Below are 19,254 nucleotides of genomic sequence, written 5' to 3'. Positions count from 1 at the left end.
GGGATGCTGAGGGTGCTGAGCCTTTGTGTGTTGTGCTTACGAAGTAAACAACAGGAAGTTGTGAAAAAGAGTTAAGCTGGGCTGTGACATGATCAGATATTTTAGAAAGAGAGCCACCAGACTGTTGCAAGGGATATGGTGCAAGGGAAAGAGTCGTGGAGGCAAGAAGACCAATTAGGAAGCGATTACAATTGTCCAGTCGAAAGATCCTGATGGTCTGAACTCTGTAAATAACTCCACAGAGCAGTGTGTCTCAGTTCTGACTGGACCTCTGAATCACCTGTGTTATTTTTGTTTCTGTTTGTAATAACACAGACCCCTGTATCCCAGATTCAGGAACTGCCAAAATAGGGACGACTCCTTTGTCTAGACTCTACCTTACTGTGATTCTCACAATTACAATGAGAAGGAAGTTTCAGGACACTAAGAAACGGGAACTAATCAGAGCAATTTTACTGTCCAAGCATTTCCTGACTAAGAATATGCTAAATCACATTCATACACTGTCTATAGTGCTGCCAGCCCTTCTTCAAATGTGGGAGCTCCACAACCCTCAGCCAACTTCATGGGCCTGATCTGGCGAATGGGGTCTTGGGAACAAGGGTAGAAGGAAGGAGAAGTTCTAACCCCTTTTATTACCTCCCATTAGGCAAAAATTGGGGTCAGTGTGATATCAATCCTTACGTCTGAGACACGTACAGTGCTGACATCCAGGCTTGTCTTTCTTTTTCCATTCAAGTCACTGAAGGGAAAATTTCCCCCTATTTTCCTGTAGAAACATAGAAAGGAAGCCAGCGTGATCTCCAGATAAAGAAACTATCCTATAGATATTATATTTTCTCCTTCCTTTCTCTAGTCTGTTAACAGAGGAACAGGCAGGTGAAATTTGGCATAACTTAGTACTTAAAAATAATAGATAATTTGATGTTAAGAAGCATCCGGACAAATTCTTGTGGGGTAGAGTTGTTATAAACTTATTGATAGAATAAACATGAACTACAAGGTAATGAATATTTATCATGATTTATATTGTAGGTGAAATTATTTTGGCTCTTCGCCAGTTAGAACTTCTTCAGAAAACTATTGTCATATATACCTCAGACCATGGAGAGCTGGCCATGGAACATCGTCAGTTTTATAAAATGAGTATGTACGAAGCTAGTGCCCATGTTCCACTCTTGATAATGGGGCCGGGAATTAAGGCCAACCTACAAGTATCAAATGTGGTTTCTCTTGTGGATATTTACCCTACTATGCTTGGTAAGTAATGCAATTCTGTAAATACTTATTTGTAATAATGCTGGAGAATAAATAAGCAAAGCAGTCAGAGGCTCTGCTGACTTGTTTATAACCTTGAGCAGCTCATTTAACGGTGAGTCAAATCCGTATCTGAAACATGAACACAATATTCCTCAGCTTCCTTTGGCCTTCACTCACAGCAGTTATTTTTCCTTCAAAAGATTCACAATCAGGATATGACTATAGAGTAAGCCATGTAAAGTTTTCAGGTTCATAGCTTTAGAGATATGATTTGTATATCATTTGATTCTCTACCTCCACCTCCCTGAAATGAAATACTTCTCAAGTATTTCATCCATTTTGAAACTACTGACTTTGTACAGTGTTAGAAAAGTCCCTTAATCTGATGCTATGAATATATTTTTCCTGAGAATCTTTAGATTGTTCAGTACTATCTGCTTTACTAGCTTCTTAATGTCTATAAGCATAACCATAGGTCTGAAAGAACATTGGCTTAGTGGTAGTTAGCAGTGTTGACTCAGATACCGTCGTCATCAGATTCAGAGGGGATAATATAGAACTGCTAGTTTCTATCTAATTTGGCAGAGTACTTTGAATTTAATGACATTTAAATATTGTAATTCCACCATTCTAAGGCGCCATCAATTGCAGAAAATACCATCAATTTATAAATAGGTTTTGGTGAAAGAAAAAGAAACACAACATAATATATGTAGTATATATATTAAAAGGTGAAAGAAGTGTGTCTGAAAATCAAGAAATAAGCGAGTTCTTTTTATCTCCATCCTTCCGCGACTAAGTATTTCCCTTCATTTAACTAAAGACTATTCCAGGGTCTTAAATTTCTTTACAGTTAATTGACAGCAGTGCCCTTTCCTTTTCTCTTTAATTTCACATCCCTTCTTATATATTTTTGAATGCACTTCTTTGTGGTTCCTTTGCCTGATGTATATTTTTAATCTCTTCAATGTCTTAGTCATCCTTTGCTATTTCTCCTACATACCAAAGCTATTTTCGTGCTGAGCCATATCTCTGCCACTTTCTGACTCCATCCGTTTTTAGCCAATCCCTATTACTTTTCCTCATTTCTGTTTTCATAAGAAATGTACATGTAATTTATGTAGGTGTGTAAGTACCTCTTATCGTCTTTATAATTTTATGAATATATGCTTATGTATATTGGCATTTCTTTACAGCTTCCTCTTCTAGGGTTCCCTCCTCTAGAACTCTCCCAACCCTCCCCATTTGCAACAAAAAACCTCCTGAGGATCCTCATATTTGCTTAACTTTTTAGCCTTATTCTACTTTCTTGAGGTACAATGACCAGAATTGCAAAAGATGATAAAAGGTTGGGGTGACTATTTCTCAGTTTTTCCCTCAATATATTTCATAGTGATATCTGGTATTCTGTTTGGTTTTTTTTACTCTGTCAGCTCAATAATCCGATATGTTTAGGGAGCTATCTACACTGCCTCTTTGTCTGGTCCACTCATATGGTAGTCGATTAATATGCATTGTTTAAATCATTATTCTTTAAACACTGTTTTATATTTGCCCACAATGCAAATTTCCTACTTTATAATCTTGAGATTAAAAATAGTATGTACTCTATTTTATCAAATATACATGCATATCCAATTCTAAAATTCCGATTTTAGAAAATAACCTATAAAGATTTATCTCCATGGATATTTATTATAGAATTATGTTGTAAAAAATAGAAGCTATATGAATATCTAGTAGTAATAGATTGGGTAAAAACTAGTCAATTTTATTTTAAAAGGTGGAATGATATATGAAAATGGCCCCTATTTTGTTAGTGAAAAGAAGATGTAGTCTGGGTAGTTTCAAAATAGTCCTGGGGATGTAAAGTACAGTATGGGGAATTTAGTGAATAATATTGTAAAATCTATGTATAGTGTCAGGTCGGTGCTGAACTTATCGTGGGGATCACTTCATAAATTATATAAATGTCTAACCACTATGCTGTACACCTGAAACTAATATAAAATAATGTTTAATGTCGACTATAATTGAACAAAATAGTCACTGGGATGTAAAGTAAAGCATAAGGAATATAATCAATAATATTGTAATAACTATGTACAGTGTCAGATGTGTAATACTGGGGTGATCGCTTTGTGAAATATATGTGTCTATCCACTATGTTGTTTTGTACACCTGAAACTAAACAATACTGTATGTCAACGGTAATTGAAAAATAAAGTTTTAAAAAGGAAACAAAAACTATGTGAACAGGGGTTTTTGTTTTATTTTGTTTTGTCTGTTTGCTGATTGAGATAGTGACTATTGTCCACATAGCCTATTGGGCAGTAAAAGGATACTGTTAACAATTATACTGGGATTAACAGGTGTAAACTAAGTCTGTTGTCTGACTGAACAGCCTGACCAGCCAACAAGGCAAAGAGAATTCTCATGGTCTATGTTTAATGTGATGTCCGATTCAGCCTTTTAAAATGAAACTGCTCGCTTCTGGAAGTGTTTAAAGCTCCTTTAGTATGCTGTGGGATGGCATGTTCTATTTTACCTCTGCTTAATAAGTAAACTTACTCAGAGTTTGATAAAGTATCTACAAAGGACTTCATATTTTGCAATTCTTCTAACCAATTAGGAGCTTAAAATAGATATAAAACAATCTATTCTTATAATTCTAAAAGTCCTTTCTTTATTAGCTTAGCCACAGCTATATTATTTTGTATGAATCCAATTTACACACAGAGAGTATGGGATTAAATTTCTCAGGTAAAAGCCTCAAGCCAGAATTCCTCTTCCCGTCCATTCTATGGGCTTTAGAACTATCATATAAAAAAATGGTGATTCGAAAACCTTGAGTAGAAAGATTTTGAATAGGAAAAACCAATTGGGATTTCTGTTTTAATAAACCTGTCTTGCTATAAAAAGCGTGTTGAAATTTAAGATGCTACAATGCTTTATAAAAATCTGAATTTACAATAGTTTTTTAAAGGTATTTTAAAAGAGTGTTTTATTTTCTATAAATTGATATTTAATGATAAAGTAGGAAGAGTATATTTAGTCTATTTATCTTGTAGGTCCTTTATAGTATACTATCACATTATCATTTTCTAATACCAGCAGAAAAGTGCCATTTTTATTAAAAGGAATTTTTTATATTATTAAAGTTGACATCATTATTTCAGAGATTATTCTTTTACAATTACTCCCTAAAATATTTTCTTCTCCAATAACCTCGTATCAGGATCCTTTAGCTCAGTTATAAATAAAAGTAGTCTCATTTTAAAATTAAAATTGTTTTGATTTTCTTCTTTAAACTTCTTTTGTTCATGTAATTTATTTTCTTTTAATAGTTGATTGTTTTGTAAAATACCTGCCTTCTTTTTCCATAAAAGATGAATCCAGATTTTTTGAATTGTTAAAATTTAATTATATAAAAATATAGTTGTGTTTAAAAGAATGTTTAGTTGCTAGTGATTTAAACTGCAAAAGCTTCATTGTTATAGGATCTTAGTGGAAGTTTGGGAGGAGCATTCTACAGAGACTATTTTGTTTTCAGTTTATTTTTTTATTTTTCAATTACAGTTGACATACAATATTATTTAGTTTCAGGTGTACAACATAGTGATTAGACATTTATGTAACTTACAAAGTGATCTCCCCATTAGTCTAGTACCCACCTGACACCATACATAGTTATCACAATATTATTGACTCTGTTCCCTATGCTGTACTTTACATCGCTGTGACTGGGGGCTATCTTTGTATTTGTAACTGAGAATTTGTACATCTTAATCCTTTCCCCTTTTTTACCCGTCACCCCCAACCCTATTCCCATCTGGCAACTATCAGTTTGTTCTCTGTATCTATGAGTTTGTTTCTGTTTTGTTTGTTCATTTATTTTGTTTTTTACATTCCACATATAAATAACATCATATGGTATTCGTCTTTCGCTGTCTGACTTATTTCACTTAGCATAATACCCTCTAGGTCCATCCATGTTGTCACAAATGGCAAAAGGGAGCCCTCATGCACTGTTGTTGGAAATACAAATTGGTATGGACTATTTTGTTTTTATTGGTTGAAAAATATTGTGGAGTTGAATAACTACAGTAAAGTAAGATCTGTGGTATAATATTGAAGAGTCCGGAGATCCTGGACTGCCTAAATTCAAATCCCTCATTCAGAATTTACCAATTGTATGGCCATGGGAAATTTATTTAATATCTTTGGTCTTCGATTTTTCTTATCAATAAAATGGAAATAATAGTGACTATTCTATGGTTAGAACAATGACTGGAACATGCATGGTAAGCAATGAAATGTCAGATGTTATCATTAATATTTTTTTATTCCTCTTAGCTATGCCCTTAAAATGTATGTAGTTTGCATCACTGCCATACCAGTCTAGTCCTTTATCTACCCATATGGTCAGGAGGAAATATAATCTTTTCTCTCTGCAGGAGACCATCACATAGATCAGGAGTGCATTTTTACCTATTACTGCTTTAAATTTAAGTCCCTTTATTAAGAATCCTGCAGTTACTTTTAATCTTTGCTTATACTGCCAAGAAAGATGATATTTACTTAAAATGGAATTAGAACGACAGATTTGCCAGAAGAAAAAATACAGAAAATTGTTTTAAACAAAGATCAATGAGCTTTTTGAAAAGCAGTTTAAGCTAAAGTGCTTTTAAGGAAATTATTGATAACTATCTGAGAAATGAATACCCAGTTTCCTGAGGCACAGAAAAGTTAATAAATATATGTAAGGTATTTATTAAATACTATGGATATTTGATATGAGTTTTAGTCTTTGACATCAATTTACAAAGATATATTATCCTACTGATAATATGCTGGAAATAAGTCATCATTATCTCTTGCCTGGACTCCTGCAATAGCTTCCTAACTCCTATCTTCAACCTGTACCCACTTTTAATCAATTCACCATACAGTACTGAGCATCAGACCATGTCACACTTCTTTCTGCTCAAAAGAAACCCTCTACCGGTTTTCCATTTCCCTTCAGTCCAGGATTTCTAATTGGGCCTGGGAGTCCAACAGGATCTCTTCCCCTCCCCAGTTCAGCTTTTACAATTTATGCCTCACTTTCTCTGCTCCAACCATACAGGACACTTCAGTGTTTCGGAAACGAACCAAGAAAGTTTCTGCTTCAGTGTCTTTCTACTTGCTATTCCCTGGGCTAATGCCCTTCTCCCAGATATCTGTCTATAGGGCTCACTTTAGCCCTTTTTCAGGTCTCTATTTAAATGTTACTTCATCAGAGAGGCCTTCCTCGACCACCATATATAAAACAGCACATAGCAACTGAAACTAATAAAAAAAAAGAGTGATACCAATTTACACTCTCATCAACAATACAATAAATCTTTTTCTAAAATTGAAAAACAAAAAACAAACAGCACATAAACATTCCTGCCATCATTCTCTATCTCCCTTATCTTGCTTTATTTTTCTTCAAAACACTCCTTATTACCATCTGACCTATTTGTTTGCCTGTCTCCCCATATTGTTCTAAGTTCTAAGAGAGCTTTGTCCACTGTTTTATTTTTCCTGTTTGTTGAATAAATGAAAAAACTTAATATTTAAACTCTTATCCCAGCTTACTACTTATCACATAAACACAAGAGAATCATGTAAACTTTCTTAGTCTATCAAGCTTCTTTAGGAAACTTAGGCTAAGAATAGATATGAAATAAGGTATTTCTAAGTATTAGGGGTTATGAAAATGCTAGATGCAGGCACTTCCCACTCATGATCACATGCCAGTTGGTTCCTGCTTCCCAACCATCTTCCAAGTCCTCTCCTCTCGCTTCCTGTGCCTGGCTAGTGGTGCCACCTGATGGCTGACACACAGACCAGCCCGACCCAGCCTATTTCCTGGCCACTTTCTTTCCTTACAGTAGACCTTGCAGTAAGAAGCCTACTGTCCTACCGGGCAATTCATTTCATCTTGGGCAGCCCCTTTCTCTCATGCACGTCCTCTTTAATGCCTTTGCTCCTTCTCCTTTTGTTTTTAACAAGTTATCTCTGAAATAGTTCTCTCTTCTTTCCCTTACTTTCTTTTCCTAGTCAGTCTCTCTCTCTCTCTCTCTCAAAAGTCCCTGATTATGACTGGCTGGAAGAAGATTAGTACTTATAATACGCCCATTCCAAAGAAATGGAAGATATAAAGTTTTTAATTAAGTTATATGTAAAACAGGTATCTTCAGAAGACTTACAGCAGTCTATGTCCACTTCCTTATTCTGCTTTAATGAAACTGTTTTTCCTCAAATACTTACAGTCAAGTTAAATTAATTTTATATTCAATTTTGTTTAATTTCTAGCATTGCAGATATATTACTTTCTATTTTTTACTGGAAATATTTAATTATAACTAGAAAAATGGAACATTGCAACTAGAAAAGGGGTGGAGAGGGCAACTGCAGACTCATTTTGGAAATATGCCAACCACCCATTCATAATTAATGGTAGTTTTTCTATAGGAAAAAAATAGTTCCAAAAAATATCTTAAAAGCAATTATATTACATTATAATAAAAATACAACTTCTTTTTAAGTTGGGCATTGCTCATGCTGGTGTTTTATATGTCTGTATTGAATAAGGAAAAAATAAGTTATTTTTCTCTAAATCAGTATAATCTAGGATTTCCCAACATATGCTCTGCAGAATACTAATCCCTCAGGATACTACTGAAGAGTAAAAAAGTTCTGTCATCAAATAACTTTGGGACATATGGCACACTATATACTTGAAGGTTTATGTTATATATCAGCAATGGATTTACATCTACGATAAGTTTACCATTTAATTTTAACCATTGTTTGCAAACATATATGACTACTAAATCCCTTTTTCATGTAGGTCTTGTTAATATCCTGTGGAACAAATGCGAGAAACAGCTGTTATTAATCATTCAGAAATAAAGGACTAATATTTACTAATATTTGTTGAGGATTTTCTATGTACCAGCCACTGGCTCAGAATTTTGCATAAATTATCATATTAAACCTAAAATAAACCTATGAAATACAAGTATCATTATTATTCTCTTTTTATACAGGAGAAAACTGAGGTTCAAAGTGGGTGGTAATTACATACTCAAGTCATGGTTAGTGGAATAAGCATTTGGATCTAGGCGATCTATTTACAAAATCCATACTCTCTAGTCTCTGTGACCTTTATGTTATTAATGAATGTTCAACTAATGAAAGAATGAGTTGTTATAAAATACTGTATTGTTTTTATTACATAGATATTGCTGGAATTCCTTTGCCACAGAACCTGAGTGGATATTCTTTCTTGCCATTGTCATCAGAAACGTTTAAGAATGAACACCAATTCAAACGCCTACGTCCACCCTGGATTCTGAGTGAATTCCATGGGTGCAATGTGAATGCTTCCACCTACATGCTTCGAACTAACCAGTGGAAGTATATAGCCTACTCTGACGGTGTTTCAGTATTGCCTCAACTCTTTGGTAAATGTGTTAATACATTTTTAAGTGTAGTATGATGTGTAATGAGCTGACCTACATAGCATTGCCTAAAAGATCCACTAACCATGGTTTTAAAAGTAAGTATCCCTTGCTTCTCATGCTGCAACAATCTACAAAATGTTGTCCATGTGAGGAAATCAGCATCTGAATTCGAGAGCAAATACCCTAAGGCTTTTGATCTGGGTCTCAAGATTGAAACCACTGTTTTCTCTGATCAAGGTGTCTTCTAATATTCATGGTTATCTTTTCCAATCAGTAGTCAGCACCCTCTCATTCCCTTTGTTTCAGCTGTCCTAAAGGATTGATACCTCTATCTTAGGAAGCCTGACATTCTACATATATTGTTTAATGTTCACTGCAAGCTCACAAGAAGATACCATTATCCTCATTGTATAGAGAAGACTAGGAATCAAAGGGATTCACATACCTGTGCGAGCTAAGAAGGAGCAGCATTGGGATTTCAACCAACATCTAACACCAAAATCTGTGCTCCTTTCACCCTACAATAATGCCTGCTAGTTTCGCTATTCTATGAATTAATTTTAAAGCATTTAAAATTAATTTTAGAATTTTAATTCTAACCTTATTAAAATAAGGTTTTACTTATCCTTTGCCCCCTTTTGGCACATAAACTAATGTGCTAAAGCCATTATTAATATTCATTTCTCCCTCAGTTTCCTTCCCAATTACAAATGTCAAAATGATTAACTCAAAATAATTCTTTAGGGGCCAAACTGATTAAATCCCTTAACTCTAAGAGCATCAGATTCTTGGCTTCAAAAGGAAGTCCTTCCAGTATCATCCCGATGAGTAATGGCCATCCCTTGCTTGTTCACTGCTCATGTTCTGCAAAAAGCAGATGTGACAGTCAAAGGATCAGTGGGTGAGCCTGCCTTTCCTGTCCTCTCTGGGCTTTTACTAACTTCCCTTCTCCAAAGAGGTGCCATCTAAAATCACCCAACAAAGTCACAAATGTCTTCAGGGCTCTTCTGACTAATGCACTCAAATAGGCCCATGGAGATTTTCCCCTCAACATGCATTGTTCATTTACTAGCTTTTAAGTAAAATGTTGTAAGAGATGTGATGTGCTATTTTTCCAATTAGATCGGCATGCTGTCTCCCTGCATCATCGGTAATAAGGGTGTTTATGTTACATGAAACATTTATCATTATTTTCTCGATGGAATGATCGAGAGAAGTTTTCATTTCCATGGCTACTTGCTCCAACAGACAGTACTGATGAATCTAACTTTCATAAATCAAAGCACAAAATGCTAATGTGTACAGAAAACTAGGAATAAGTGAAGTTGCAAGAACATGACTTAGCTATATAAAGAATTCTTATAGCTGGAAAGTTTGGGGCTGTTGAACTGGGACAATATAAGTGTTTTTCTCTCTGCATGTCAAAGTAAGCAAGGCATCAAAATTAGGAAGAATTGGGGCTAAGCCAGCTCACTAGTAATAAGGGTTTGACTGTTTCTGCCATCTAAGTAAGAATGGATAAGAAAAAAATGGGATAACAGGATGATGGTAGGAAGGAAGATAATTTAGACATACATTTAGAGGGGTGTTTAACTTTTGGTGTGTGATTTTACCATTTATACTATCCTTCATCTTACTGTACTAAGGGGAACTGAAAATAAAAATGAATTCTAATACATTATCTGTCACAGAGTAACAACATTGTAATGTTTTTGTCATAGGTAACTATTTTAACAGGTACTTAATTTTTTTCTTTCAGATCTTTCCTCAGATCCAGATGAATTAACAAATATTGCGACAAAATTTCCAGAAATTACTTATTCTTTGGATCAGAAGCTTCGTTCCATTATAAATTACCCTAAAGTTTCAGCTTCTGTCCACCAATACAATAAAGAGCAGTTTATCAACTGGAAACAAAGTATAGGGCAAAACTATTCAAATGTTATAGCAAACCTTAGGTGGCATCAGGACTGGCTGAAAGAACCGATGAAGTATGAAAGCGCGATTGATCAGTGGCTTAAAACCCATACTGTCCAAACAAAATTTGAACAAAAATAAGAAAATAATGTTCCAGAGCTTCAAAGAAATGTTAAAAGATCATGATTAATTATGTTTTAAATATTAGTTGTAATAATTACTAATTATTTTTACTTTTAACAAATATATTCTATTTTTAAATAAAAACCAATCATTATAGAATTATATATTTTCAAAAATGATTACTATCAACACCTCATTCTTACCAATGTCTAACAACTTAATGGAAGTAGTAAAGGAATGGAAACAAATAGTATAATATAAAGTTATATTCTTCTGAATAATATGGAATATAGACTCTTTTAACAATTACTGATTACTTATGAACCATAAAGTAGCTATTTGTATTTGATGGTGTCTGATGAGTTATTTGCATCTGATGGGATGTGGACCATTTATGTGTATTTGATGGGAGTATTTGAGGGCCATAAACCCTGGATATGGTATTTTTAAATAGGTAATAGGTGGGGAAATGTACTGACTGCTCTCCATGGGGAGACATTGTCACTCCCCAGTCTCTAATGGAGGACTGTGTGCTCAGGGAGCCGCGGGCAGAGCGCCTCTTATGAAAGTTAACTTGGGATGGAACGGCTCCATCACTGCAGAAGGCTTTTCGAGTCCCCCAGCCACCCAGTTCCCCTTCCGGGAGGCCACTAATATAACCACCTTCCGGTGTGTCCTTTTAGAGACAGAACATGCATCTACAAACAGACTTTATATTCCCTTTTTCCCCCACCACAAATGATAGCATACTATGTAAAATGTTCTGCATCTTGATAATTTTTCCACTTAAAAATAGATATCTAGAAGTGAAATTGCTAGGACAAGACTGTATCTAGCAAAATTATGCTAAATACTACCAAATTACCCCTAAAGAAGTTATAACAACTTAAACTCTCACCAGCAATGCATGCCCTCACGTTCTTTGCCAACCTAATTAAAAATATATTATTTTTTTCTTTTTCTTTTTATGAATAAGATAGATCATATTTTCATACACTTAATAATCATAGGAATTTCCTTTATTCTTTGCCTATTTTTCTGTTAATTGTTGGTCTTTTTTATTACAGGCAAGCTTTAGATATTAGCCCTTTGTCTGTAAAAGAAGCAGCAAATTTTTTCCTTTTTGTAATTTATTTTTTGACTTTGTTCTAGTGTTTTTTGGCAGGTATTTTCAAATTATCAAATTTATGAATCTTGGGTTTTGTGGCTTTGGGATTTTATATCACATATATTTAGAATGGTCCTCCCCACTTATCTTCTGTCAGAGATTTATTTTTCATCCTTAGATCTTGATCCATCTGGAACATATTACAAATCAGAGATATAACTTTAGTTTGTTTTTTTGAGATGGCTACCCAATTGACCTTTTATTGAGCAAACTAACATCCCATTGGTTAGAAAATGTCACTTCATTATGTAACATATTTTGTTGAGTAAGATATTTTTTCCTCTATTGATTTGAAATGTCATTTTGTCATATACCAAGTCTCATTTACATTTGGGTCCTTTCAGAGCATTCTTTATTTTGCAGTGGGCCATTCTATTTTATTTATTAACGTAGTGGTCCATATCTGGTCACACTAGTCCCTTTGCATCAGTTTTCTTTTTCAGAATTGCTACTCTTGCTAACTTATTTTTTTATTTATTTATGTTTTAACTGGGGAACAGTGTGTTTCTCCAGGGCCCATCAGCTCCAAGTTGTTGTCCTTCAGTCTAGCTGTGGAGGGCGCAGCTCCCTGGCCCATGTGGGAATCGAACCAGCAACCCCGCTGTTCAGAGCTCGTGTTCTAACCAACTGAGCCGTCTGGCCACCCACTAACTTATTTTCTTCCATACAAATTTAGAATATGTTTGTCTAATTCCAAAACTGAAAAATCATGTTAGTCTTTTTATGAAATCATATTAAATTTATAGCCTAATTTAGAGAGAATTGAATTATTTATGATATGCAAATTATTCTAAAGAAGAGTATGCTTTTCCTTCAAGTCTTCTTTTATAACGCACAGTAGTAGTCTAAGTTTTCTTCATATAGAGCAGTTTCTTCATAAAGATTTTCGGAAAGTTGGGACCTTTAAAAAAATTGCACCTAGGGCCCAATCCACACCAACTGATTTAGAATTCTAGGGATGGCACCTGGGTGCTGTTTTGTTCTTGCTGTTGTGCTGTTTAAGCCCTCCAGCTGATGATCCTAATGTGTAGTCAGAGGTGAGCTTATTCTTAGTTGTTTTATCGTTTGTTGTTGGTGGTGCTATTTTAAGTGGATCTTTCTTCCATAATATCTTTTAATTGGTTGTTTTTTATGCAAACTCTATTTCTATATCTTTATTATGTACCAAACCACAGTATTGTTTATACTGGTTTTTCAGTTGGTATCATATTTTCCAGAAACAAAAGCGTATCTGCATATAATAATTTTCAAACTGCCTTTGAAATTTTCTTTATGAGCAAGTTCATGTCCTTTACTTTATCCTTCTTCAGAGAATTTGTACAAGCTTATCTTTGTAGTTATAGGTGAATATTAAGGTTGGGACTATTCTTACTGGCTGTTAAACCACATTATAAATCACTGAATCAAACTAAGACCTTGGTGTTGAGGGGCCATGAGCAAGTAAGAGATGTCACAACACAAAGTAGGTGGAAGAAGCTCAAGGGGGAAAACGGAATTATTCCCTTCTACACTGGTTACATGTTCTGTGTATGTGTGTATGTTTACAATTATGTGTATTAGACTCTCACTTAAGATTTTTAGCCCTTTTTTATTTTAAAGTTACAAAGCAGAATCTTAAATAATTCTTAGGTTACAAAATTAGTTATGTACTATTTTGAAAAGAAGAAAACATATACATATATGAAAACATATACATATACGTACATATAACACAACCAAAACTACATTCAGAAGAATACACTTAACCTTTTTATCATTAAGACAAAATAAAAATAAATAAGCTGTTGAATTTGGGACGATAGAAAAAAAAACAAGCATAAATTTTGTGATGTTTATGTTAAAAAACTGCTATCCTTAAATAATGATTCAAGAGTTCTGCTTCCACACAGCATACAGAAAGCCGCAAGGGAATACTGGTCCCTCGTTAACAAAAACCAAAAGGGGAGAAAAAGCTAGGTCATCTACAAAATCAAAACTCTTTTGGAGTCTCCCAGAGGAATGAGGATACAAGGTACTAGGTGAACCAAAGAATGAAAAAAAGAAAGAAGAAAAATGGAGCAGAGCATCCAAGAGCTGTGGGACAACATGACATGGTAAATGTATGTATGTAATTGAAATCACAGAAGGAGAATAGAGGTTGGGAAAATGTCAGAAGAAATATCTGAAAAGAATTTCCTAAAACTAATGATAGAGAATAAATCACCACCCTAAATGTTTAGAGAAGCCCAAGAAGAATACAGACAAAAAAACAGGCACCTACGCATATCATAGTCAAATTGATGGAAAATACAGATAAGGACAAAATCTTGGAGGCAACCACAGAAAAAAAGAAACATTAAATACAAAGGAACAAAAATAAGAATTAAAACAGATTTCTCATGAAAAACTATGCAAACCAGAAGACAATGGTGCAACTTCTTTAAAGTACTGAAAGACAAATTGTCACCCTAGAATTCTATGTAGTCAGCAAAAATATTTTTCAAAAATGAAGGTGAAATTAAAACTTTATGACACACACACACACACACACACACACACACACACACACACACACCTGAGAAAATTTGTTGCCAGCACACCTGGACTAGAAAGAAATTTTGAAAGATGTTCTTCAACCAGAAAGGATATGATGCCAAATGGAAATACGGATTTACACAAAGGGAGAAATAGGAACACTTATACATTACTGGTGGGAATGTAAAATGGTGCATTCTCTCTGGAAAACATTTTGGAAGTTCGTCAAAAAGTTAAACATACAATTACTATATTACCCAGTTACCCAGAAATTCCACTCCTAGCTATATACCCCAGAGAACTGAAAAAAGGATGTTTAAAGAAAAACTTGTACACAAATGTTCACAACAGCATTATGCACAATAGTCAAAAAGTGGAAACAACCCAGATGTTCATCAACTAATAAATGCATAAACAAATGCAGTAAATCCATACATTGGAATCTTATTTGGCCACAAAGAGGAATGAAATACTCTTACATGCTACAATATGAATGAAACTTTAAAACATTATGCCTAGTACAAAAATGACACAAAGACTATATACTGTATTATTGCATTTACATGTAATGTCCAGAATACACAAATCCATAGAGATGGAAAGTAAATTAGTGGTTTCAAGAACTAGGGGATAAAGGGAATGTTTGTGGGTTTCCTTTTTGGAGTAATAAAATGCTCTAGAATTAAACAGAGGTTATGGTTGCACAAACTTGTGAATATATGAAACAGTACTTAATTATACCTTTTAAAGGCTGAATTTTATGATATGTGAATTATCTGTAAATTTAAAAATGAAGAATAACAATAAAACACTCTATTTTCGTAGATAAGAACGATAAAAATTAAAAATAGTGACGAGGCACTTCCTGGACTTGTATGTCTATTTACTTCAGCCATTTAGGGAAGTTTTCCATCATTGTTTTTTCAAATAGGTTTTCAGTTCCTTGCTCTCTCTCTTCTCCTTCTGGTACCCCTGTGATGCGAATGTTTATACGCTTGATGTCTCAGAGATCCCTTATAAACTAGCCTCATTGTTTTAAAATTCTTTATTTCTTTTTTGCTGTTCTGATTGGGTGTTTTCTGCTACCTAGTCTTCCAAAACACTAATTCAGTCTAATCTAGTGTTGATTCCCTCTAACGTAGTTTTCATTTCAGTTACTGTATTCTTCATTTGTGACTGGTTCTTTTGTATGTTTTCTATCTCCATTTTTATGTTTCCTATCTCTTTCTTAAAGAGTACATCTACTCTCTGAGTTCTTCTACTCTTCCCCTAAGCTCATTGAGTATCCTTATAACCAGTTTTTTTGAACTCTGTGTCTGTAGACTGCTTGTCTCCATTTTGTTTAGTTCTTTTTCTGGAGTTTGTTCTATTCTTTCATTTGTGACATTTTTCTTTGTCTCATCATCGTGGCTGCCTTCCTATTTTGTTTCTATGTATTAGGTACAGCTGCTATGTCTGCCGATCTTGGCAGAGTGGCCTTACGTATTAAGTGCCCTGTGGGGCCCAGTGCAACCTCCCATGTCACCTGAGCCAGGTGCTGCAGGTGTGTCCTGTGTATAGTTGTGCGTGCCCTCCTCTTAGAGTTGAGCCTTTATTGTTGTTGGCATGTTATTAGCAGGGATTGACCCTCAGGTTGATTGGCTGTGAGGACTAGCCGTGACTATAGCAGAGGAGCTATTGTACAAGGGTGGACCCCACAGAGCAGAATTTGCTTTAGCAGGGTTCTAGTGCCTGCCAAGTCCACTCTTTGGGTATGTTGTTTGTGGAAGTGGTTGGGTGGTACTCTGGTATGGTCTGAAGCTGAACATAGGGTGTGTTGGCTCTGGGGCCTCTTGACAGGGGCTCTGGTACAGGCCAAGGTCTACTGCTGCATGTGCCCTGCCCAGGGCAACCTGGTATGAGCCACAAAGTGATCTGCAGATGATTGCCACTTCTACTGGGCTTGAAGGTGCCTGGGAGAGGCTAAGCTTTGGACCACGGCTGGTTGCCACCAATGCCCGGCTTGGAGCTGCTTAGCAAAAGGCATGAGGCAAGTAGAGGCCAGGTGTTTTTTGGAATTTGTGGACCCTTAAGATATTTTAGGAAAGTCTGCAGCACAAGCCATGTCAGGAGTTTGTATGTAAAAGCCACTGGAAGTGGCTTGGCTGGGCTCGAAAATTGGTAGGCGCCAGGTTTCAGGAATCACCAGGGCAGGGTGAACTGTTTTAGCCAGGTATATAGAGACTCAGGTATGGCAACTGCAGAGTGGGTGAGGGAAGGACTCAGCAAAGGAACAATGGCTTCTGACAGCACTTCTGTCTGAGAGAAAGCTGCCCTTCCAGCCCTGGTCCTGAGACCAGACGATTCAGCTCTTTCCCATATGTCCCTGGCCCTTTTTGAGCTGCTGACTTAAGTGCAGAAAGTCACAAACAAGATGAACCCAAAGAGGCCAACACCAAGACACATCATAATTAAAATGTCAAACGTTACAGACAGAGAGAATCTTAAAAGCAGCAAGAAAAAGCAGTTACCTACCTACAAGGGAGCTCCATAAGACTGTCAGATGATTTCTCAACAAAAACTTTGCAGGCCAGGAGGGATTGTCATGAAATATTCAGTGATGAAAAGCAAGGACCTACAACCAAGATTACTCTAATCATCAAAGCTATCATTTAGAATTGAAGGACAGATCGAGAGCATCCCAGACCAGAAAATGCTAAAGGAGTTCACCTCCACCAAACCAGTATTACAAGAAATGTTAAAGGGACTTCTGTAAGAAGAAGATAAAAAAGAAAAAAAGATAAAAAATATAAATAAGGAAATGACAATAACTACATACCTATCAATAATTAGTTTAAATGTAAATGGATTAAGTGCCACAACCAAAAGACAAAGATAGGAAGGCTGAATGGATAAGAAAAAAAGACCCTTAACATATGCTGCCTACAAAAGACCCACTTCCAATCAAAAGACATACACATTGAAAGTAAAGGGATGAAAAGGGTATTTCATGCAAACAGCAACAAACAAACAAAAAAAGTTGGGGTAACAAACTTATATCAGACAAAAAAGACTTTAAAACAAAGGCTATAACAAGAGACAAAGAAGAACCCAGCAATTCCACTTCTGGGTATTTATCCAAAGAAACCCAAAACATTAATTCGAAGAAAACATGCACCCCAATGTTCATTGCAGTATTATTTACAATAGCCAAGATATGGAAGCAACGTAAGTGTCCATCAATACATGAATGAATAAAGAAGAGGTACTACATATATACAATGGAATATTATTCAGCTATAAGAAAGAAGGCAATCTGCCATCTGCAACCACATGGATGGATGTAGAGGATATTACATTAAGTGAAATAAGTCAGACAGAGAAAGACAAATACCATATGATTTCACTTATATGTGGAATCTAAAAAGCAAAATAAATGAACAAACAAAACAGAAACAAATTCACAGATACAGAGAACATTTTGATGGTTGCCAGATGGGAGGTGGGTTGAGGAATGTGTCAAAAAAAGGATGGGATTAAGATGTGTAAATTGCCAGTTATAAAAAACAGTCATGGGGATGTAAAGTGCATCATAGCGAATATAGTTAATAACATTGTAATAATTATGTATGGTGTCAGATGGTACTAGATTTATTGGGGTGATCACTTTGTAAGTTATATGATTGTCTAATCACTATGTTGTACACCGTAAACTAATATAATATTATATATCAACTGTAATTGAAAAATTTTAAAAATTACTAAGAAAAACAAACAACAAAAAACAATGAGGCTCATTATTGTTGGCACTGTGGGGAAAAACACACACGCACTGCTTGTGCCCCTTGTCAAGGGCAAATCAGCACAATGTATTAAAATGCTTTAAAAATGCCTGTGCTCTGCCCCAGCAATTCCAATTCTAGGGTTTTATCTTAAGGGAATAACTGGATGTATATGGAAAAATATATGTGAAGAGATGTTCTTCACAGAATTATTTGTAAAGTGAAAACTGAAAAACCTTTGTCCAAAAATAGAGGGTTATTTAAATCATTTTAAGTCATTTCACATTAAATAGATAATTATATATCACATTTTTTTTATTGACTGACATGGAAATCTGTTCAAATATAATCTTATGTTGAAAAAAAGCAGGATACAAAATGTTGTATATAATATGAACTGTTTTTGTAAATATGTAGATCTAGTCATTATAGTCTGAAGAATATTTAACTAAGTATTAACAATGGTTATCTCTGGGCGGTACGTTAAGTGGTATTTGTTGCTAATCTGAATTTTCTAATTTTTCTGCAATTAATATATGCTATTTAAATAATAAAAGAAATATTTAGTTCTTAAAACGTGTCAAGCTTAAAACATCATCAATATTGTGGCCAACTAGTGTTGTGTCCCCTGAAATTATTCACTGAGGACAAAGTATCACCTATGTAGTATTTATGCCTAAAAAGTCTAATCCAAATTTAATTATGTGGAAACAAATACAACTTTAGAGGCATTCTGCAAAACATGTGCCACAGACCCTTCAGGTCCATCAGTGTCATAAAAGGAGAAAGAAAGGCTAAGAAATTATTCTAGATTAAAGGCCAACAGAGAAATATTACATGAAATACAACTCGTGATTCTTGATTGTGCCCAGGACAGTGGATGAAAATAAACCCATAGCAAAACATATCTTTTTGAAATTTGTCAAAGAAGAAGAATCAATAAGTTTCTAAAACAGAAAAATTAATGACCACATCCAAATAAATCAGGAATCAGAATGGCTTTAGGCTTCTC

General features: G+C 34.9%; 1 protein-coding gene across 2 annotated transcripts in view; it reads left to right on the top strand.

Moving 5' to 3' along the window:
* ARSK (arylsulfatase family member K) overlaps positions 1-11,148 on the top strand; it is a 34,428-nt gene extending 23,280 nt beyond the window's left edge. Inside the window, exons 6-8 of one of the 2 annotated variants that reach the window (XM_081053092.1) lie at positions 1,036-1,260; positions 8,535-8,759; positions 10,519-11,148. In XM_081053092.1, the coding sequence (XP_080909218.1) occupies positions 1,036-1,260; positions 8,535-8,759; positions 10,519-10,817 (749 nt within the window). In that variant the 3' untranslated portion in view covers positions 10,818-11,148. The remainder of the gene's footprint in view (positions 1-1,035; positions 1,261-8,534; positions 8,760-10,518) is intronic. The other variant, XM_081053093.1, reaches the window with a different exon arrangement.
* The last annotated feature ends 8,106 nt before the right edge of the window (positions 11,149-19,254 follow it).

Source organism: Rhinolophus hipposideros, assembly GCF_964194185.1.
Source record: "Rhinolophus hipposideros genome assembly, chromosome: 7".
Lineage (NCBI taxonomy): Eukaryota > Metazoa > Chordata > Mammalia > Chiroptera > Rhinolophidae > Rhinolophus > Rhinolophus hipposideros.
The sequence above is the reverse complement of the archived record's forward strand: the minus strand, read 5'-3'. Positions and strand labels throughout refer to the sequence as shown.